This window comes from Hyperolius riggenbachi, chromosome 6, assembly GCF_040937935.1.
Source record: "Hyperolius riggenbachi isolate aHypRig1 chromosome 6, aHypRig1.pri, whole genome shotgun sequence".
Lineage (NCBI taxonomy): Eukaryota > Metazoa > Chordata > Amphibia > Anura > Hyperoliidae > Hyperolius > Hyperolius riggenbachi.
Window position 1 is genome coordinate 23,120,663 of NC_090651.1, and position 24,068 is coordinate 23,144,730.

Here is a 24,068-nt window from a genome sequence, read left to right on the forward strand (position 1 = left end):
CACCGTTGACAGAACGATGGATTTCCGTCCGAAATCCATTTTTCCCGTCGACTCCCGTCGATCCATCCGTGCGGAAGATTTTTTTCGATCTCCGGCGGGTCGGGAGTGCGTCGATAGCGGCGTTCGAATGCCCGACGACTGACGCAATACAGCGGGTATACATTACCTGCTCCGCCGGCGCGAGTCCCCGCTGTTACCGCTGCTCTGTCTCCACGCTGGGCTGGTCTGGTCTTCGGCATGCTTCACTTCTTCCTGCCCTCTACTGTTTAAACTCACTGGCGAACTGAGGGGGCTATTCCTGGTGTCTGGAACCTCCCCCCTGCACTGAGCTGTGTATTCAGCCAGGGAAGCCCGCATAATATAAACAGCCTCATTCTCCCTCCCTTCTTACTTCTGGTGCTTCCCTCCAGCTAATAGAATGAGAGAGGCAGCCCAGCTTCCCTCACAAGAAGATGCAGCCTGCAGTGAGAGAATGTTGATTATGGAGTCCTGGACTCTCCACAGCACAGAAGTGTCAGACATGATGAAATTAGAGTACAGGCAAGCTGGTAAATATACACAGCATGATGCAGAGCTTGCCTGGACTCAGGGTCTGTGGGCAAACATCTGTCTGGTCTCTCCCCATTGTTATAATGACTGCATGTGTGGGTAAGGTGTTTAACAAGCTGAAAAGTTTTTGACAGTCCCTAGACTCCAGGAGGGCTTCTTTCTGACTTGTGTGAGAGACTGACAGGGACAGGAGTCCGATTACAGGCAAGTAGCCTGTGTGATGTGGGACTGCAATACAGATACGTTCTCTGCTCCATCTCAGGCTATTCTCAATTTCTCCACTCCTCTCTCTGGGCTAGTGCACGCCAAAATGACAATAGCAATCGCTATCAATTTGTGAGTGTGATTTTGTGAAGTGATTTTCAGAGCGATTTTTGAATGAATTGCTCAAAAACATGCTACATGCAGTATACCTGCGATTTTGAAAAAAATCACAACGCTGCTGTGGGAACACCCACATAGGGTAACATTAGCCAAGCGCTTTTCAAATCACTGTTGGTTCTAAAAACGCTCAGAAGCACTCTTGGTGTGCACCAGCCTCCTTCATTCACCTTTGTTTCCCTCTTCCCCTAGAGCTGGCTGTGTGTTCTTGTCATACAGGAAAGCTAAATAAAAGTGCAATCCTGGTGAGGCAAAATATTATTATTTAGTATTTATATAGCGCCGCCATCTTCCGCAGATGCATATATCCCTGCATCATATGGGTATCGCTTGCGCTATGTGACACTATGTAGCATATTCCACTGAATTGTCCAAACTAAGTCTATCTCCTGTTCCTCTCTTGGGGAGTTGTTCCAGCGCTGTACCTCGTTCACATTTGCTGCTACCTGAAGCCCTCAGAAACACTCGTGTCCTTGAGTACTTCCAAAGATAGGCAGCTCCGTAATACGCCAGCGCACTTTTGTGCATGGGCAGTATGGAGCCACCTGTATTCAGAAGCACTCGGGGACATACGTGCTTCTGGATCTTTCAGGAACCCCCCCCTTAAAAATCCTGCGTTTGCCCCTGAAACTTCCTGCCGGGCAGGAAGAAGTGAAGCATTCCGGAGACCAGACCAGCGCGGAGACGGAGCAGCGGTGTCCAGGGGACTTGCGCCGGTGGAGCAGGTAATGTATGCGGGCGGGGGGAGCGGCGGCACCACCACCACAGATTGTGATCGGTTTCAGGCTGAAATCGGTTAACAATCTGTTAACAGTAAAGGTAGCCATACGATCCCTCTCTGATCAGATTCGATCAGAGATGGATCTATCTGTTGGTCGAATCTGATGGCAAATCGACCAGTGTATGGCTACCTTAAGAAGCTCTTTTGCACAGATAAGTTTTTTTAACTCTTCCTGTACTGGAAAACAATACAAGGCTCCTTTCTTTGCTACTAATGTTCTATTTCTTAGCTGTACTACACATACAATTCATTATATCATACGTTTATTTTCGCTTCAAGGTTGTTCTAATAACTGCCTCTTCCTCCTGGTAATTACTAGAACGTTGTTGTTGATTCCAGGCCTGAGTATCTGGACACTCCTGTTCCCTGATCCTCACCTGCGTACTTCTTGCCGAAAGTATTAAGCTTGTATTGACTTTGCCTCTAGCCTGTTACTTTGTACTGTGTCTTCATCTGCTAAGCCTGTTGCTGACCCTTCTTTGCTGTTTGACTTTACTACTTTCTACTCCTTGGATACAGCATGTTTGTATATATCTGCATGTTGTATATGTTTGTATATATCGTATGTACTGTATATTACTATGTAAATAGTTAGATTAGTCCAGGTTTTAAGGTGCCCATACACCTAACGATTTTCCCGCCGATATACAGCCGTTTCGATCACAGTGATCGAAGCGGCTGTGAAATCGCCGCGCACACCGCTGACAGAACGATCGATTTCCATCCGAAATCGATCGTTCCCGTCGATTCCTGTCGACCCATTCGTGCGGAAGATTTTCCTCGGTCGCCGGCGGGTCGGGAGTGTGTCGTTAGCGGCGTTCGAATGCCCGACGACCGACGCAATACAGCGGGTATACATTACCTGTTCCAGCCGGCGCGAGTCCCCTGGTCTTCTTTTCCGCTTCGGGCTCCAGACCGTTCCTGCAGCTACACAGAACTTCCTGTCCCGGCAGGAAGTTTAAACAGTAGAGCGCCCTCTACTGTTTGTACTTCCCCCCGGACAGGAAGTTCAGTAGCCGGAGCGGAGAAGAAGAAAGCGGGCACTCACGCCGGTTTCAGGCTGAAATCGATTCACAATCTGTTTGCCGTAAAGGTGGCCATACGATCCCTCTCCGATCAGATACAATCAGAGAGGGATCTATCTGTTGGTCGAATCTGATGGCAAATCGACCAGTGTATGGCTACCTTTAGTTGTATGTTTCCACACTGTATTTCCTGGTTTGTGGGTGATTCCTTGTATATATCTTGTTTTGAAGTGATTGCATGTTGTTTGCACTTAATTTGCATTTATATGTGTATGCTCGTCTTTACACAATATTGCTTTGCAGAAAACACTATTGCACAATATTATTCTTGTCTCAGTATCTCTGCAACCTGTGCTCATTTCCTGATTACACTCTAATTGGAGAATGGGCAGAGCTTCTGGCAGTGCAATCATAACTCTTGCAGATGTACAATCTATATTAGACCTGGAACCCACTACAAATCGCAAAGCGCAATCGCTGGCGTTTTTAATCAGCGTTTTGTAAGCAATTTCGTGAGCATCTTCCAGCGATTTTAATAGCGATTTTAAAACGTGTAAACTTTTTGGCAGCGAATGTGATAGTGATTTGCAATTAGCGGTTTTAATTCTGATTGGTCCTTTCAATCTATTATCATTTTTTTTTTACAGTTTGGAACAATTATCGCACACAAATCGCTATGTGTAGTGATTTATGAGCATTTTACATTGAAGCGCAAATGCTCCCAAAATGCGGAATGTCCTGTGATTGCCATTTTGCTAATCGCAATCGCTACTGTGGAATTTGTTACATTTATTAACATTGGCAGAGCGTTTAGGGAAATCACTAGCGATTTAAAGCGCTCCCTAAATGCTCAAAAAAGCATTGTAGTGGGTTCCAGGCCTCTATTCACAATGAGTTACTGAATGCGGTAACAAAGTGTTGAAAAACTACCGACTGAAGTATGACCATGTCTGCATTCACAATGTTTTCCGCCTGAAATTACCCTTTGTGGAAAAAGTGATAAAAGTGCGGTAACATGCTGGTAAAAATCTGTTATTTTGGAGGTAAATTCCGCAAAACAAAATTCATAATGCAAAAAGAGTGGATTGTTTCATCCTCAATTATTATTATTTTTTTAATCTCTTGTAAGTACCTGGTTATATTTTTCACTTTACATTCAGTTACATGTAGTCTGGAGGCTTTTGAGTTGTGTTTGCTGGACTTAAGAAGTTTTCCACAGAAAACGATATATTCCGCACTTTTAACCCATTTAGGTTCCGTCGTTTTCACGTGAGAAATGTTCACCTCCCATTCATTAGCCTATTACTTTATAAGGGCTGGTGCACACCGAGCGGCTTTTTGGGCGTTTTCAGATCCGCTTGCGGCTGCGGATCTGCTTGGTCAATGTATCTCAATGGGGTGGTGCACACCAGAGCGGCAGGCGTTTTGCAGAAACGAAAAATGCCTGGGTGAGGCATTTTTTGGATTTCGGATGCGTTTCTGCCTCAATGTTAAGTATAGGAAAAACGCAAACCGCTCTGAAAAACGGCACTTCAGAGCGGTTTTGCAGGCGTTTTTGTTACAGAAGCTGTTCAGTAACAGCTTTACTGTAACAATATATGAAATCTACTATACTGAAAACCGCAGCAGCAATCCGCAAAACGCTAGCAAAACGCCTCATAAAAATAAAAAAAAGCGTTTAAAAATCTGCTAGCATTTTGCGGATCTGCTAGCGGGTTTTGGTGTGCACCAGCCCTTACTACTTATCACAATGAACTGATCTATATCTTGTTTTTTCCGCCACCAATTAGGCTTTCTTTGGGGGGTACATTTTGCTAAGAGCCACTTTACTGTAAATGCATTTTAACAGGAAGAATAAGAAAAAAATGGAAAAATTCATTATTTCTCAGTTTTCAGCCATTATAGTTTTAAAATAATACATGCCTCCATAATTAAAACTCGCGTATTGTATTTGTCCATATGTCCCGGTTATTACACCGTTAAAATTATGTCCCTATCGCAATGTATGGCGACAATATTTTATTTGGAAATAAAGGTGCATTTTTTCCATTTTGCATCTATCACTATTTACAAGTTTAAAATAAAAAAAATATAGAAATATTTCATCTTTACATTGATATTTAAAAAGTTTAGACCCTTAGGTAAATATTTACATGTTTTTTTTTTTTTATTGTAATGGTTTTTTTTTTTTTTTATTGTAAACATTTTATTTGGGTACTTTTGGGAGGGTGGGAGGTAAACAATAGATTTATAATGTAAATGTGTGTTAATTCTTTTTGTTTTGTTTTTTCAGGTGTAGTATTACTTTTTGGCCACAAGATGGCGGCCATGAGTTTGTTTACATGACGTCACTCTAAGCGTAACATACGCTTACAGTGACGCATCGGGAAGGGAACGGCCAGAAAAGGCGCAGCTTCCGAGAGAAGCTGTCGCTTTTTCAGCGGGGGAGAGGAATCAGTGATCGGGCTCCATAGCCCGATACATTGATTCCTTGGCTACCGAATCCGCGGCCGGGAGTGCGCGTGTACGCGCACGATCGGCCGCGGGGGCGCGCGGTAGCGCGCATGGTTCCTGGACGTAGAAACTACGTCCAGGAACCAAAATAGGTTAATGACTCTTCACCCACTTTGTAAACTATAGTATTACCGCTTTGTTACCACACTTTTTTTTTTACCATCCTTTACTACCACTCAGAAAAGAAAAAAAAATCGGGGAAAAAAACGGTAATTACCGCTGTTGGTAATTTCCCATTAAATATTTATCGCACGTTTATTGTGAATGGAGGCCATTGGTGCAATCTCAGATCTGCACATGAGCTTCTTTTATCCTTTTCTACAAATACCTCCTCACATTCACATGTACAAGACTTCTCACGTGCCTCACCCCTCCTCTGGAGTGCCCTTCCACAGCACATCCGTCACTCTAGTCTACCACCTTTGCAATCTTTAAGGGCTGGAACCCACAAGAGCGTTTTTTTGAGCATTTTGGCAGCGCTGCGATACGCTAGCGTTTTGCCAAAACGCTCAGCTGATGTTAATGGATGGGGCAACTTCCACAGGAGTGTTTGCGTTTCCCAGAAACGCAAACGCAGGACGTGCAGCATTTTGGGAGCGTTAGCGCTTCAATGTAAAGTATTGAAACGCTAGTGGAAACGCTCAGCAAAACCTAAACTGAGCGGTTCTGCGAGCGTTTTGCGGTTCAGCACACTGTAACAAAATTAAAAATAATTCACAGGACCAATCAGGATAAAAACGCGAAACGCAAAACGCTAGGCACCCGCTGAGCAAAAAAATACACTTTTGCAAAACGCGACCGAAAACGCGCATGAATCCGCTTGCAAACCGCTCAGACAAAACGCTAGCGGTTGCGTTTTGCGTTTGCGGATTTCAGTGGGTTCCAGGCCTGAATGCTCCCTCAAAACTCACCTTTTCCGACAAGCATATTGCTCTATCTTAGGCCATACATCCTTCAACCACATGTCTAGTTTACTCTTTACTAAATTACCTAATCACGCACTGCCTGTATTTATACTGTATACTTCCCCACCTCTCGTTTCCCCACATTCCTTTAGATTGGAAGCTCGCAAGGGCACGGCTCTTTCCCTTTTGTGTCTTGGAATGTTATTCATTTAATTGCTTGCACCCTGTTAGACATTTTATTCCTCATGTTACATCTGTCATTGTAATCAGCAGTGCCGTATTGTGTATCAGTGTTCATATTTCATGTATATCATTGTCTGTATCATTATGTATCCCTTGTTTGTTTTCTTACATTGTACAGCGCCACGGAATATGTTGGCGCTTTATAAATAAAAAATAATAATTGTGTTTTTACTGCATCTTCACCCTGGCTTCCAATGACTTTTAAAGCACACCTGACCTGAAATAGACTTATGAAAGAAACATATGAGCTTTAAGAGGCCCTGTAGTGACAGATAGTAGATTGCATTACATTATTCAGGATTCCCACTTTTGCGGTAATTTATCCTGGTTTCGGTATCAGAAACACTTCCTATATCTATAGATTGCTGGTGTATTGGTATGTAGCCCCGCCCTCCCGCCTCCTTAGCTATACGGAACTCTCCTCCTAGAGGATTATGGGAAACCGGGTATTATTTGCACTGACTTGGGAGCTCTCAGTAAACAGGATGAGGAAAGATTTTATAATTGGCAAATACTGACATTTTGTAAATTAACATTGTAAAAACTAAAAAAGCAATTTAATCCATAATGTTATTTTCACCATGTTCCTTTTAATACTTACCCCCTGTAGATCATGTCCATCATCTTTTTAAGCCCCTCCAGTGTCACGTTTGGCCGTCGCTGCCCTCTGAAAACTAACATTGCCGACCCTGGAAGAACTTTCTGGTCAGCTCTCCTTCTTTATATGACCCCCAGACTGGCCCTAATATAAGGTATGTATGGGACTATTTCTGCTGTATAGCTAGAGGAAGGTTACCACAGTGTACATATTATTATTATTTAGTATTTATATAGCGCCGACATCTTCCACAGCGCTGTACAGACTAAATTGTCTTGTCACTGACTGTCCCTCAGAGGAGCTCACAGTCTAATCCCCCTTATAGTCATATGTCTATGTATGTATCATGTAGTGTATGTATCGTAGTCTAAGGCCAATTTTTGTGAGAAGTCTGTATGTTTTGGGGTGTGGGAGGTAACCGGAGTACCCGGAAGAAACCAACGCAGACACGGAGAGAACATACACACTCCGTGCAGATAGTGCCTTGGCTGGGATTTAAACTGGGGGCCCAGCGCTGCAAGGCGAGAGTGCTAACCACTACACGCTGTGCTGCCGATAACAATCGGTACAGAAAATAAAACAAACACAATACTTACCTTAATCAAAACGTCAAAGTAGCCCTTTGCATCTATGGGGCTGATGGGGGTGTACGCTCTCTGTACATCCAGGCCATTTACGCTCTCCCTAAACAACGACACCACATAATCAACACATTATTACCAAAAATATGTTTAATATCCAGATATATATATTTATTTATTTTTTGTTTGTTTTGGCAGACCATATTAAGGTAGTGCGTTTGGTTACTTCCCATTTATAAGGCTGTTCACCCCTGTCCGTTTTGGCCATTTTTAGTGAATTGAAACTGGAAATAGCTGATGACTGATGTGCATGCAGGGTAAGTATACTGCTAGTTATAAAAGTTAAATTGTTGTTAGTTCTCCAGAAGGTCAATGAGATGATAATTCTATCAGGCATGAAACAGAATGCTATTTGGAACTGGGCCAATCAAAATCAGCAAAAAGTAGATCTGATTGGCCAAATTCACTACAACTTAATTCAGAGGCCGGCGTAATCTTTTCTCATAGGTACATACTGTAGTTATTTGGGTTGAAAAAAGACATACGTCTATCGAGTTCAACCAGAAAATATCCTTGAGGTATTAATTTTATAAATATTAATGTGGTAACCTTCAAACTTATTCAGCCTCCATTTTACGATCATTTATGAATAGGCCTCTGGGATCAAAGTTTGTATTCACTGAACATCAACATTAACCCCCTTGGCGTTATGATTCTTTCCGGATTTTAGGGCCTAAAAGGGCTGCCATTTTTTCACATGCTTTTAGAGTCTAAAACCAGGAAAAAATCATGCTGCCGGGGAGTTCTGCAGCAGCCCAGCACTCACTCACCTCCTTGGGATCCAGCCTTGCCGTTTTCCCTCCAACCTCCGGGTGGCGCTGTAACCCGATAATAGTGAGATTGCCGGTTGTCATCACGACAACAGACGGCGATCTCACCGGGGGGGGGAAGCAGAGCCTTCCCCCTGGAGGTAAGTGATAAAGGCCCGCTGCGCGCATTGCTCTGCATAGACCTCCCGCCGCCGGTTACCACCAGTTCAGCTTGGAATAACGGCTCCTAGCTTTTTTTCCCCATGCGAACTGAACTCGTGATTACCTCTAAGGAGGTTAAGGCCCCTTTAACACTTGGTGCATGGCTGCAATTGTATTACATAGAAACGCCACATCCCACACAGTGGCGTAGCTGTGGGCCCCAGTGCAAGTTTAGCATTGGGGCCCCCCAAGCATGCTATAAATAACAGTTGATACAACACAACAAAACCAATCAAGGGCAACCACAGTGTCAGAGGTTCAAGAAGGGGATGGGAAACAGTGTTAAAGATTACTACTATTCGAACATCTATAGAAGTGAATATTATCAGCATAGGACCAATAAAGAGCTAATACTGTGGTTGAGGGGTGGGCCCCTCTAGCCCAAGGGCCCCGATGCACCCACTATTGCTCCACCACTGATCCCACAGCAGGAGCAGTGATAGCCCCATAGGGTAATTGCAGGGCGGCAGGTCCCGACATGGTTTACATGCAGTGTGTTACCAGACAACTTGCACGTATATATCAGAAGTGAGGCTTATGACTCATGACTTACTGATTTGGTTGCACCGCAGCGGTACCGCACAGTGCGCCTTGTTGGGACCGTTGCTGTGTAAAAGGGGGCCTAAAGCACACCTAAAGTTAGAGGGATATGGAGGCTGCCGTAGTCAGGGCCGGGCCGAGGCATAGGCTGGAGAGGCTCCAGCCTCAGGGCGCAGTGTAGGAGGGGGCGCAGAATTCATTCAGCTGTCATTCCTAATTGTGTTTGAAGCAGAAAGAAATAAGAAAAGGGGATACATAGCAGTGACTGCAAGCCAGATAACTAGATATTAAGGTGTTGGGGAGGTTCTGGGCCCTGTGGCACCTCTTAATCTAATAGCAATCAGTGTGTGACGGCTGGGGTGGCAGGGATGGAGGGGCGCACTTTGGTGTCTCAGCCTTGGGTGCTGGAGGACCTTGTCCCGGCTCTGGCCGTAGTTCAGGTTGACATCTGAAAGGCAGAGACGAGTGTCTCATTCCACCAAACACTCTTTGATCTATGGGAACCAGAATCAGTAGAGGCTAACCCAGAACGCTTACATGTAAAAAAGGTGCCTGGAAAAAAGATTGCTGGGGTTTGCCATTAGTAGAATATTGCTAAGATTAGAGATATTCTACTACTGAATTCCAATAGTAATATATTGGTAATATTTGACGATATTTTACTATGGCTAAACCTAACCCCACTCTCTACCTATGCCTAACCCTAAGCCCCCTCCCCCCCCTGGTGGTGCCTAACCCTAAAATCCCCTTGTGGTGCCTAACCTTAAGACCCCCCTGGTGATGCCTCACCCTAACCCTACTCTCATACAGAACCCTCACTCTACCAATGCCTAACCTTAACCCCCCCGGTGGTGCCTGACCCCCCCCCTCCTGGAGCCTAACCCTAAAACACCCCCTGGTGAAGCCTAACCCTAAGACCCCCCCAGTGGTGCCTAACCTTAAGAACTTCCCTGGTAGTGCCTCACCCTAACCCCCTACCCCAATGGCACCCTAACCCCCTCCAAACCTTTCCTCCCCCCTCTACCGGAAAGCTGCAATGTGCGGCAAACAATGTCAATTTTGGCGCCTTCAGTCCCCGATTAGCGGTAATGATTGCACACAGCAGCACCCAATAGAATTCCGTGTGGCGGAGCTTACGGAAATGCAAATAGCGAAATTGCATAGCGGGCACTCCCATTTGTGGCAAAGAAGGTAAATTTTGGCACCTGATAGCAGCTGTCGCCACCCACATTTCTTTTCTTTGCCGATAATCGCGGCTTTTAGAATAGGCAGTTAGGCACCTTTGGCAGCGCCATTTTTACCGAAAGGGCTCCTGTGCCCTTTTTTCCTGCTTCGAACAAAAACTGGGAGCAGGAAGGCTAGTGTCAGAGCAATACGTTACTGTGTATCTAGGCTTACAGGAATAAGTGTGTAGTTTGGTAGCACGGGTTCCTGGTAACGGATTTAGCATTGGGAACGTTTACACCGAGTGGCATCTGAAGTTTTCATAATCTCCCAGTGTTATGACAAGGGTTTGGTTTATTAGCGGAGGGTTTGGGCCACAGTTAATCTGGCAGCCGTTGTTCTTGTTGTGTTCAGCCGGATACAGATTTCAGCACGTAGATCTGTTCATACAGTAGTCTCATTTATTCGGCACAGGCGGGGATTGCCTAATGCCGGATGTATGCTTGCCGGTGACTTGAGAAGTCAAGCAACCATCCTAAAAATAACACTGACCTCCCCCCCCCAATGGATTCACTGCACAGCGGTGTGCAACAAAAACTGCTAACCAATCCTCCGGCGCCATCCCTTTTCAATTCTTGCAGCTCCAAGCTGCTTTTTGGCATCCTCTGTGCATGGCCCCATTGCGTCATGTGATCTGATGCCAGGTCAGGTGACACGCCGGGGAGCCGTACGAGGACACCGCAAAGCAGCAGGGAGCTGCAAGAACTAAGAAGGACGATGCCCGGAGGAATTGTAAGTAGTTTCTGCTGCTCATTGCTGTGCAAAGTCAGTAAGGAACGCCCCCATTGTGTCCCGCCAGACATGCCGGTTAGCTGAGACTGCCGGGTCCTGGAGTTCCAGTTAACCGTGGGTCTGCTGTACAGGAAGTCCCCGACTTACAAACGACCCACCTATACGAACGGCATGAATTCAGTGTTTCCATGGGAACAAGCCAAACATTTTTTTACAAATTGGACTTGTAGTTTTTGAGAAAATCGATTTAAAAAAAATTCTAAGAAAAAATGGTTTTTAAACTTCTATAAGCAGGCACAAGGGGCAGAGGGGGACACTGGAGGCATAAGGGGGCACAGAGGAGGTACATGGGACAGAGACAGCACATTGTTCTGACTTAAGAACAGATTCAGGTTACAGTCCCTATCTCGTTCGTTAACCGGGGACTACCTGTATATTACAGCACTATATAAAGGCATAACTATATTAATAATGTGATCATTTATGATCAGTGGGCAGAAGAATTTTCAGCATTAGTCAACTTTAGGGGACCCAGTAGGAAACCTCATAGGGAACAGTTCTCCAATCACATCACACTCTATAGGACAAAGCGTTGTGATTGGGCAAATAGTGTGGGCGTAGTTTACTACAACCTATCTGAAACCTAGCAGTTCTAAAGGGTTCCGTTCACCCAATCAGGTTAGCTGAATTTCCCTACCGTGTTTCCCTGAAAATCAGACAGTGTCTTATATTAATTTTTGCTCCAAATCTTGTGCTAGAGCTTATTTTCAGGGGATGTCTTATATTTCTATGAGCACACAAGTTCCTGTGCTGTGTGTCCTCCTGCCTTCCCCACTGTGCCGCCTCTTCCTCTGCTGGCTCCACCTCTTGTGTACCGCTGTCCCTCTTGTACCTTTAGTGTCCTCCTGGTGTCCCCCTCTGTCCTCTAAACTCCTGTGTCCCGTGTAACCCTATGTCCTCCTGGTGTCCCCTGTGTCCTCCAAGGTCCCCCTACATCTTCCTCTTACCCCTATCTCCATGTTGTGCTGTCCCTGTGTCCTGCGATGTTCCCCTAATCCTCTCCTTCCCCCCAGCCCCATGCTGCTGTGTCCCCCGATCTTCAGCAGAAACACAAGTTGCCACATTTTTCCCTCTTACTGCAGCTAGGGCCTACTTTCAGGGGTAGGGCTTATATTTGGAGCATGCTTGAAATTCCTGCTAGGGCTTACATTCAGGGGATGTCTTAATTTCATTGAAAGAGGGTATGAGGTTTCTGGCTGGGTGCCCTAAAGTAGACTAGCGCCCAATGAAAATGAGTACTGTGCACAAGGCCTTATGGTGTATTGGAGTAAACGTCATGCTACCTGAGCACAAGGTGTTGTCCCAGCGTTAGCCCCAGGCTGGCATCGGGAGGGAGGTGGAACCGATAGCGTTTCGTGTCCTCTGTTTCCTTCTCTATGGAGCAGATGGTGAACCCCGTGAATGTTTCGGTATTCAGCAGCACCGACGGGCTCTGCAGATCAGAAGCACAAACCACATAACTGAGTCAAGCATCAGTCATCAGGACACACAACCAAGGGGAGCTGTGCTTATCCTATGGAGGGCCCAGAATTTAGATGGGAAAGGAGGGGCTGAGGGGAGTGGTCAATTATACAAACGACAATTATCCATCTGCAGTCACTCACATCAAGCAGGAACTATAGTAATGATAAAAACAACTTGCACGAAATTTGACCTCTGTTGCACTAATTTGTATGAAATTTGCATTCAGTTGCACTAGTAGAGAGGATGTTCGTTTCAAAATGGTTTGCATGCAAAAGCATTTCGTACTAGACCCTTTCACCGCGATGAGGTATCCCCGTCAAAAGGGCCCTTCCCACACCAGTCAGCGAAGCAAGCAAACATTTAATTACTAGAGTTACTGCTTGATGTGGGCGTCTGAGTGCAGAGGGTTAAAGTAAACCTGAGACCAGAAGAAAAAAAAAAGTTTTATACATACCTGGGGCTTCCTTTAGCCCCCTTCAGGCTGCTCAGTCCCTCGCCGTCTTCCCACGCCGCCTGAAACCTGCGTTAGGCGGCCCGGTAATTCAGCAAGTTGGGGTGCGCCCGCACCCCATCAGGTTCCTGTACTACTGCACAGGCACAAAACGTTCCTGGCTGCGGGTTTGCGTGCGGCCGGACTGCGCCAACTGGCAAAATTACCGGCCCGCAAAGCAGAGGATCCAGGTGTCATGGGAATATTGTGAGCACCTGATCAACCTGAAGGGCCTGGAGGAAGCCTGAGGTATGTATAAAACGTTATTTTCCTCATCTCAGGTACCCTTTAATTGTTTGTTATCAGGACACTGTGTGTGGAGGTACTTCACTGACATTCAGTACACTGGAATCCCTTAGTTCAGTTCCAGACACAAAAACACAGAACATGATTTGACTAAAGCTAAACACAACAGGATCTGACCCTCTCAGGAAAGATATGGTAAAATTTAACTTGTATTAATTAATTAAAATGTTCTGATGAGCATGGGGCTATATATTGTATAAGGGTACTGAGTGAATTGATTAAAGGTCTCAAGGAGGCAGATATTGGGGTACAGTACACACAAGACAGTCCGTGCACTGCTTCCTTAAGACACGTTTATTTCTCCATTGGTTATCATCAGCAGGTGGATTGGCACATATGCAGTAACAGCTTATGTTCATATACACATATATTGAAACGATCTGACCTGTGCCATGGACGGGTGCGGGAGGGTGACCAGGGGGTGATAGGACTGCGCGACAGCCGTTTTGCGCCGGTGTGGCGCTTGTTCACGTGCAGATGTCCACATTTTCAGGGGATGTCTTGTTCACGTGCAGGACATCTGCACGTGAACAAGCGCCACACCGGCGCGAAACGGCTGTCGCGCAGTCCTATCACCCCCTGGTCACCCTCCCGCACCCGTCCATGGCACAGGTCAGATCGTTTCAATATATGTGTATATGAACATAAGCTGTTAGGCCTGAAACACACCAGAGGAGTTTTTCTGAGTGTTTTGAGTTTTTAAATCTGCTGCTAAGGTTATCCTATGTGTCTGTGCACACTGGAGCAATGAGGTTTTCTAAAAAACCCCATAGCATTACATTGGGAAGAGCTTTTAGAGGTTTCAAAAGCTCTTCCCAATGTAATGCTATGGGGTGTTTCACAAAACCTCATTGCTCCAGTGTGCACAGACACATAGGATAACCTTAGCAGCAGATTTAAAAACTCAAAACGCTCAGAAAAACTCCTCTGGTGTGTTTCAGGCCTAACTGCATATGTGCCAATCCACCTGCTGATGATAACCAATGGAGAAATAAACGTGTCTTAAGGAAGCAGTGCACGGACTGTCTTGTGTGTACTGTATGTGAACTGATGATTTAAATAGCCTGTTTGCACGCTTCCGCACACCAAGAATCAGGTTGCAGCAAGGAACAGGACGGGGTTGTATACCACTATATGGTGTAGCAGACCCATTCATCCCCCCTATCACTGAGTGCCGGGCAACCAGCATCTTCTGTGTACTGCAGATATTGGGGTACCCTTGCTTTCCTCGGGCTGAAAAATTGCAGCAGTGACCCTCCAAAAAAAAAAAGCCTACATGTTTCACCTCCATAAGGGAGGCTTCATCAGGGGTGGAAATGAAGTGCAAGGTGCAAAGGTGAACAATGCATAAATAAAAACGTATACTGTATTTTCCGGCGTATAAGACGACCCCCCAACTTTTCCAGTTAAAATATAGAGTTTGGGATATACTCGCCGTATAAGACTTCCAACGCACACCAAATAAAAATTAAAAAAACATCATATACTGGTGCTATGTATGAACAGATACTGGTGGTGTACTGTATGTGGTACGCAGTATATAACAGTATATAGGCGATTGACTGGTTGGATTAGTCAACTCTCCCTCTCCTTAAGTGGATTGGTCAGCTCTCCCTGTCTCTCTGTTTATCAAAGCAGTATGGAAGAATAGATTACGCTGTGCCCATAAAGCACGCCTCTTTCACCTGTCTCGCCCGCCCTTGTATCCTATTTGCCTCCTTCTCTGCCTCTCAGATCTCGCACATGTGCGCCTGTTCCGTTTCTCTACAGTATTCAGCAGCGGGATCTAGTAACAGGATAGGGCGGGCCAGATGGGTAGAAGAGGCGTGTTTTATGGGCACAGCATGTTCTCTTTTTTCCATACCCTGGGCGCCCCAGACTTTGCAGAGTGAGCGGTGAGCTCCTCCCAGCATATGTGGTGACGGCAAATCTCCAGCACCCGGTAATAAAACATCAGCATGTTGCGTAAACGCATCGCGTATCACCCGGCATCAATGACACCCGGCGTATAAGACGACCCCTGACTTTTCAGAAGATTTTTAAGGGTTAAAAAGTAGTCTTATACGCAGGAATATACAGTAAATTTGCAAATCAGTCACAGATTAGTAGCATTTTGGCCAGAGATAGAGCCACAAGAAACAGAACAGCTCCAGACATTGCAATTATGAATGGCAAACAATATTTTAGCTTGTGTGTCTCACGTCGAGCCGTCTGGTCTTAAAGGAGCACTATGGCAAAAAATGTAAAATTTTAAATGTGTGCAAACATAAACAAATAAGAAGCACCTTTTTTTCCAGAGTAAAATGAGCCATAAATTACTTTTCTCCTATGTTGCTGTAACTTACAGTAGGTAGTAGAAATCTGCCAGAAGTGACAGGTTGGGACTAGTCCATCTCTTCATGGGGGGATTCTCAGGGATTTATTTATTTTCAAAAGCACTTAGTGAATGGCAGCAGTGCTGCTCGGATACCCCTTTTCAAAATCCGGATTAAACCGGATCCGGATACCCGGATATCCGATTTCAAAATTGTCCAATCCAAAACGGAAATCTGACCCTAGTATCCGGGATATCCGGGCAAATTCGGATATCCGGATAGAAAAACCGGAAGTGGCCTTTAAATTGCTTTAAAAACGTTTTTTAGGGTATATGAGGCATGTAGCATCATTATTGTGTAAAGGGGAACACTAATTGATGATGTGGGGACTTAAAATCCCCCCCTCCCCCCCCCAAAAAAATGGCTGTCAATTAACATTAGGCTTAGGTTCCAGACAGCGGTCGTGCAGCCCACATTGTATCCAAAGTAGAGATGTGGCGAACAGTTCCCGAACCGTTCGCCGGCGAACATCTCCAAATCCCTGGGGCTCTTACTACTTCCGGGTCGCACTGACCCGGAGTAGTACGCCTGCGCTGACCGGCGGAGTGCGTCCCAGATCACGCTCCTGTTGCCGGGCACTTTCTGCGCATGTGCGTGACGTCATGAATGATGCCACGCTCATGCGCAGAGAGTGCCCGGCAACAGGAGTGCGATCTAGGACGCGCTCCGCCGGGCAGCGCAGGCGTACTACTCCGGGTCAGTGCGACCCGGAAGTAGTAAAAGCCCCAGAGATGTTCGCCAGGTGAACAGTTCGCCGCATCTCTAGTCCATAGTCCAACTGCACAACTGGGACATGACAGTTTTCAGCCAAGACACCTCCAAACAATTACGCAGCAATTGTGTTTTGGGTTAAATATAGGTGGTATCAGTGGCCTGTGGCACCCTGGCCTGGCGGTGGGAGCTGCACAGGCGGCAGCAGCAGGTGTAATCTGTGCCAGGAGCATGCCGGGCGTGGCACATTGCAATCGGCACTTAGCACGTGCCATGTGGCAAGTGCCACAAGACACGTGCCAAGTGCCACGTGCCAAGTGACAGTCAGACAGCAGAAGAGAAGACACTAGTGAACACTAAATGTCACACTGGCACTGCTCACATCACAACAGTTCTGTAGAAAGCTAACACAGTAGTACTACTACTCTAACAACTACTAGCACTGACTGCAGTACTACAGTACTAACTACACAATAACACAGTAATCCTATCCCCTAATCCCTAACCTAACCAATACCTAAGGCTAATAGCTGGCCAGCAGGCAGCAGCTGGCCTGGTCTGTGCACAGCACACACACACAGACACATAGCAGCTGCAGCAGCCCTGCGGCACACACTCTGATTGTCACACAAATCACATCAAGCTAATTAATGATTTAACAATAGTGTAGTGATAGTGAAGGGGTTAATCACTGAACAGCTTATTACTGTGTACAGCTCTTGGCCCAGCAGCACTGGAGCACACACTCTGACTGTCACACTATGACATCAATCAAGCTAATTAACGATTTAACAATAATGTAGTGATAGTAGTGAAGGGGTTAATCAACATAACAGCTTTAGGTTTATAACTGTGTACAGCCCTTGCTGGGCCACCAGCACTGGAGCATGTCTCAGTGAGCATTCAGCAAGCTAAGACGATATGTCTCATCATGGCAGCCCTCCTTACTATACAGGGGGTCTGGCCAGTGTTCCTTACTGTGATTGGGTGCCAGGGTTTGGGCTGGGAGCCCTCTGATTGGCTCAATGAGATTAGGTGGGGCTGGCCAGGTTTCCCCTCTGTGATTGGTTGCTAGGGCTTCTGCTGGGAGCCCTCTGATTGGCTCCAGGACGTCATCTCCTTAGTTACAGTATTTTGGATCCGGATACCCGCAATATCCGCGGATATCCGGGTTATGTGACCAAATATCCGCAGATAGCGGATAGCATAAAAAAGTTCGGATATCCGGATTACATGGATATCCGGAATCCTGATGAGCACCACTGAATGGCAGTTGCTCTGTCCAACTGCCAAAAAACTGTGTAGCAAGCAGGGAAGTTGGCCAGCATCATTATTTAAATCCTTTTTTGGGAATATGTTTATAAAGAATAAAGGCCACACTCAGAATCCCCTATGAAGAGATGGACTAGTCCAAAACCTGTCACTTCTGTCAGATTTCTACGACCTACTGTAAGTGACAGCAACATAGGAGAAAAGTCATTTATGGCTCATTTTACTCTGGAAAAAACGTACTTCTTATTTGTGTATGTTTGCACATATTTTAAATTTTACAATTTTTCACCATAGTGCCCCTTTAATGGCTTGCAGCGTGCTCCTCTCCCAGTAGGATACAAGATTACCACAGATCATGCAAAAAAGGGCCACAATATTGTAACAAAGTTTAAACTTAATTTATTCTTCTGTAAAAACAATAATCACAATACTCAACTTCTAAAGCTGCATGTCCGTTTAAGAAGCATACAAAAGAGAATGTGAGTCAGTGAGTGCACTTGCTGCTTCCTGCGCGCTCAAGGAAACTCCGGACGTGTCCTCTCCACACACACCACACTCCGTTCAGCTCCGCCAGAATGATGCGGTTTCGCCTCACTATTGCCCTCCGGCGGCAGTCCCCGACCGGTTTCGTCCTGATGTGAATGCCATCAAGGGTACAATACCCTTGATGGTGTCCGTGTTAGAATGAAACAGGTTGGGGACACTTGGGTGTTCTAATTATTAGTTCTTATTGATCTGAGGTTGTGGCAGATGTGACCCAGCTTCAACTAATCCTTCAGGTATACAGGGTGGCTGGATAGTTTAATGGTTAAGGGCCCTGCCTCTGACACGGGAGACCAGGGTTCGAACCTCGGCTCTGCCTGTTCAGTAAGCCAGCACCTATTCAGCAGGAGACCTTAGGCAAGTCTCCCTAACACTGCTACTGCCTATAGAGCGCGTCCTAGTGGCTGCAGCTCTGGCGCTTTGAGTCCGCCAGGAGAAAAGCGCAATATATGTGTTTGTCTTTGTCTTTTATACGGGGCCCAAGTCAAGTAGAGGTTTGAATGTTAACCAGTTTTGAAGAGGATTCTCCATTTTATGGGTAGCCAGTGGAGTGATCGAAGGATTGGTGTTATGTGGCAATGCCGGGGATGGCTGGTTGACAGCCTTGTGGCAGCATTCAGTACTGGCTGCAGGCGGGGCAGGTCTGTATCTTGAAGGCCTGCATAGAGGGCTTCATTTTTGCAATATTCCTTAGGTGAAAAAAAGGAATGTTTCCCACCAGCTGAAATGTGATCCGTTACCTGTACTTTAGCTTTACTGAGCAGTCGGGGATCTCCCCTCCCCTTGGCTTTCTCCCACAATTCCAAGTCAGCTTGATAGAGGTCATATATGCAGGGGGAGCAGCCGCTGCCACAGCACTGGGCCGGGGAGGGCTCCACGGGTTTCAGTGCCGACCAGTCAGTGTCGCCCATCACCTGTAGAGCACAGAACAAGTACAGTGGCAGCACTGCTGATATTTTAAACTTGAGCATACATGTCAAACCCCGGCCCACAGAGCACATGTCTCCCGCAAGGGGTTTCCCCACTTTACATTATGTTTGGCCCACTCTAGACCACCAGGGAAGCTATATTGGAGATGAATCCCTAGATCACCAGGGAAGCCATATGGGGGAGAAAGGGGGAAAGCACTAGATACCAGGGAACAGTACTGGTGGTTGGAGGGGGGGGGTTCACTGGACACCAGGGAACTGTATAGGGGTGGGAGGAGGTATTAGAAAACTGGGACCTGGGAATAAAGGAGAGAGAAGGGGAACTGTAAAGTGTGTGTGCGTGTGTGTGCGGTGGGGGGCATTAGACACCATGGAACGAGCCTTGTACACATGCTAGACAGTTCTTGGTTGAGGTTGGTCTGGGCCACTTCTACCGAATTGTGTGTATAGCAGACCTCTTCCTTTCATTGGCGCCTCAGCCAGCAATCAGCCTCCCGGATCATCTCGACCAAGCGCTGGCCGGGGGCATCATTGTCCAAACTCACCACTCTGTCGACCCTCACTATAACAACAGAGCGCACAGTTAAACCTGTGCTAGTATGGTTGAGGTGAGCCAGCGAGAAAGTCTATAGGGAAATTCCGCTAGCGTGATTGGCTGGACAGCAGCCTCTCAAACTGCTGGTTTGCAGTTAGGTTGTAGTAATGCACTCACACTACTCGGCCAATCAGAATGCTTCAAGTTGTAGACGTTGCTGTGATTGGAGGACTGTTCCCTAAGGACTTTCAGGCTGGCTCACCTAAAACATACTGGCTCTGTTATACCTGGTACACACATCCAATTTTGATTGGTCAATGCATGTGCAGTAGAATGCACAGTAGTCCATGGCTGAGCAAAGTTGTGGACTTGGGGGGTTGAAAGTGTCAGAATGGAGGTACTGGGGAGGACATCGAGGGAACAGACAGACTACAGGGGGCTGGGAGGAAGCCCCAAGTAAGTAAAAATCCTTATGTTCCCTCCATATCAGTCCCATGAGGACCTGTCAGATTTTTATTACTGTAAGTGACAGCAATATACACTGAGTGGCCCAAAAAGTGGCCACCCTTTAATTAGTTGGTCCACCTCTAGCTCTGATCACAGCTGATATTCTTTTTGGCATAGACTCAACAAGATGCAGATACCGCTGCTGAGGAATGTCGGCCCATGCTGGCATAATGACCGCTCTAAGTTGGGTCAGATTGGATGGTGGCATTTCCAAGCTTTGAAGTGATCTTTTGTCTTCGGCCCACAAATGCTCAATAGGATTGAGGTCCGGGGACTGAGCTGGCCATGGAAGCGGGTTGAACTCTGATTGGTGTTCTAAACTGAAACCCATCGAGCACGGTGGGCCCACGACAGGCGTCTTTTCCTATTTTTCTTTGATACCAAAGACACTCTTGATCGTCTTCCGCTGCTTAAGCCCATCCTTTGCAAAGTCTATCTTGTTGTGCATTGGGATATGTATTATGATGCACTTGCATTGAATTTAGCTGTAGTTTGTCATGCTCCCCCTTGATCTGTAATCGTAATTTGGTTTCTCAGCCGTGTCACCTGACTGCCAGGGCAGATAAGCTCGTTTGAAAGCACAGGATGTTAACAATATGTCTGCTTCCATGAAAGCAGGAAGTAGACACACTGCAGATTTATTGCAGAATTTGTATTCAATGTAACAAAGAAATGTTTTTTCTTTAAAGGTTATTATGCTGTTTCGAATCTTTTAGGGCAGAGAGGAAGTTCTGAGTTCAGGTTCGTTTTAAAGGAGAACTGTAGTGAGAAGTATATGGAGGCTGCCATATTGATTTCCTTTTAAACAATACAAGTTGCTTGGCAGCCCTGCTGATCTATTTGGCTGCAGTAGTATCTGAATCACACCAGAAACAAGCATGCAGCTAATCTTGTCAGATCTGACTTTAAAGTCTGAAACATCTAATCTGCTGCATGCTTGTTCAGGGGCTATGGCTAATAGTATTAGAGGCAGAGGGTCAGCAGGACAGCCAGGCAACTGGTATTGCTTAAAAGGAAATAAATATGGCAGCCTCCATATACTTTTCACTACAGTTCTCCTTTAAAAGGACAATATGGAGGAGGATATGGAGGCTGCCATATTTATTTCCTTCTATCTGTCGTTGTCTATCTCTCTATCTGTAGAAAACCAGGGGACCCCCATCTATCAGCAGAACACAAGGCATAGGCAAAGGCAAGGGGGGGGGGGGGGGTTGGGGATTACAGCTGCCCATAATCCCCCCTCATAGCAGGGCCAGTGCAATGTCTGGGTAGAGGCACACGTTGAGACACCAGAATATCTGCAGTCATCCTGCAGCTCACAGCACCGCCCCCTTTTCTTTCGCTGCTACAGTTGACTTTGGTTGTAGCAGCAGTGTGTGTACAGAGCATGGAGCAGCAGTGTGTGTAGAGCATGGAGCAGCAGTGTGTGTAGAGCATGGAGCAGCAGAGTGTGTGCAGAGCATGGAGCAGCAGCATGTGTACATAGCATGGAGAAGCAGCGTCTGTGCAGAGCATGGAGCAGCAGAGTGTGTGCAGAGCATGGAGCAGCAGAGTGTGTGCAGAGCATGGAGCAGCAGAGTGTGTGCAGAGCATGGAGCAGCAGCACCTGTGCAGAGCATGGAGCAGCAGCATGTGTACATAGCATGGAGCAGCAGCGTCTGTGCAGAGCAAGGAGCAGCAGCGTGTGCAGAGCATGGAGCAGCAGTGTGTGTACAGAGCATGGAGCAGCAGTGTGTGTAGAGCATGGAGCAGCAGTGTGTGTAGAGCATGGAGCAGCAGTGTGTGTAGAGCATGGAGCAGCAGAGTGTGTGCAGAGCATGGAGCAGCAGAGTGTGTGCAGAGCATGGAGCAGCAGCATGTGTACATAGCATGGAGAAGCAGCGTCTGTGCAGAGCATGGAGCAGCAGAGTGTGTGCAGAGCATGGAGCAGCAGAGTGTGTGCAGAGCATGGAGCAGCAGTGTGTGTGCAGAGCATGGAGCAGCAGCACCTGTGCAGAGCATGGAGCAGCAGCATGTGTACATAGCATGGAGCAGCAGCGTCTGTGCAGAGCATGGAGCAGCAGCGTGTGCAGAGCATGGAGCAGCAGTGTGTGTACAGAGCATGGAGCAGCAGTGTGTGTAGAGCATGGAGCAGCAGTGTGTGTAGAGCATGGAGCAGCAGTGTGTGTAGAGCATGGAGCAGCAGAGTGTGTGCAGAGCATGGAGCAGCAGAGTGTGTGCAGAGCATGGAGCAGCAGAGTGTGTGCAGAGCATGGAGCAGCAGAGTGTGTGCAGAGCATGGAGCAGCAGCATCTGTGCAGAGCATGGAGCAGCAGCATGTGTACATAGCATGGAGCAGCAGCGTCTGTGCAGAGCATGGAGCAGCAGTGTGTGTACAGAGCATGCAGTAGCAGCGTCTGTGCAGAGCATGGAGCAGCAGTGTATGTGCAGAGCATGGAGCAGCAGCGTGTGCAAAGCATGAAGCAGCAGCATGTGTACAGAGCATGGAAAAGCCCTTAGGAACTTAAAGTCAGTTATAAGCACAGCCCTGTGCCCTGCTGTGTGAATGCTTAAAGGGGAACTGAAGTAAGGGGTATACGGAGGCTGCCATATTTATTTCCTTTTAATCAATACCAGTTGCCTGGCAGCCCTGCTGGTCTATTTCTCTGCAGTAGTATCTGAATAACACCAGAAACAAGCATGCAGCTAATCTTGTCAGATCTGACTTTAAAGTCTGAAACACCTGATCTGCTACATGCTTGTTCAGGGGCTACGGCCAATAGTATTAGAGGCAGAGGATCAGCAGGGCTGCCAGGCAACTGGTATTGTTTAAAAGGAAACAAACATGGCAGCCTCCATATACCTCTCTCTTCAGTTCCCCTTTGAAATTCCCCTTTTTACCTCTTTCTTGCTCTCAGAAGCCATTTTCTTCTAGGAAATTGTTTTATAGTTGGAATTTCTTATCAGTGAGGGTCACACTGTAGTCACTTCCTGTCTGAGTCAGGACTGAGTCAGCCACTTACATAACCGATATTTAACTCTTTCAGGCAGAGAAAGAAAAAAAGGAACACAGCCTAGTTATCTGTGTGCTAGGCACTGTCAGGGGAGGACTGGCCAGGGGGGAAGGGGGGAGATTTCCCCCCAGGCTGCCTCTCATTTAATGATTTAGGGCTGGTGCATAGCCTGTTGCATTCAGGTTATTGTATAAGGCAATATGAACCACTAGGTTGGCTGAGGGAAGTAAAAGCCCAATTAGCAATTAGAGGGCGGGAAAGTAAATATACACAGCATGATGCAGAGCAGAGGCTTGCCTGGAGGGTCTGTGGGAAAAAAAACTGTCTGCTCTCTTACCTTCATAGCTCCCAACTTTCCCTCTTTTGAAGGGACAGTCCCTCTTTGGATATACAGTAAGTGTGTGTGGGGGGACCATTTGGGCTGAGGCTGCCATGAACATGGGCCTCTAGTTTGTTTTCCCCCCAGGCCAAAAGGTCCCAGTCCTCCCCTGGGCACTGTACATACACATATCTATCTCATCATGATGTTACATGTCATTTCGGGTATCCTTTAACTTTCCCCTTCATTACCAATGTTGGCTGTCCTCATTATTATCTGTATCCTGCTATACCTGCTCCTGATCGACCCCCTTGTTGGTTGATCAGATGGGAGATTACATTGTGTGTACCCAGCATGATGTCCTACCATATTATTATACTGTATTGTGCGTTGCTGAGGGAGAACTTTCAGGAATCCCCCCCCCCCCCCCCTTGAAAATCCTGGGTTTGCCCCTGCCAGG

General features: G+C 46.6%; 1 protein-coding gene across 2 annotated transcripts in view; it reads right to left on the minus strand.

Moving 5' to 3' along the window:
• Positions 1-24,068, minus strand: part of CYB5RL (cytochrome b5 reductase like) — a 40,784-nt gene that overhangs the window by 16,634 nt on the left and 82 nt on the right. Inside the window, exons 1-4 of one of the 2 annotated variants that reach the window (XM_068239004.1) lie at positions 23,975-24,028; positions 19,066-19,239; positions 12,448-12,596; positions 7,593-7,680 (exon numbers count right to left, since the gene is read on the minus strand). In XM_068239004.1, the coding sequence (XP_068095105.1) occupies positions 7,593-7,680; positions 12,448-12,596; positions 19,066-19,239; positions 23,975-23,977 (414 nt within the window). In that variant the 5' untranslated portion in view covers positions 23,978-24,028. Of the gene's footprint in view, positions 1-7,592; positions 7,681-12,447; positions 12,597-19,065; positions 19,240-23,974; positions 24,029-24,068 lie in introns of those variants that run through there. The other variant, XM_068239005.1, reaches the window with a different exon arrangement.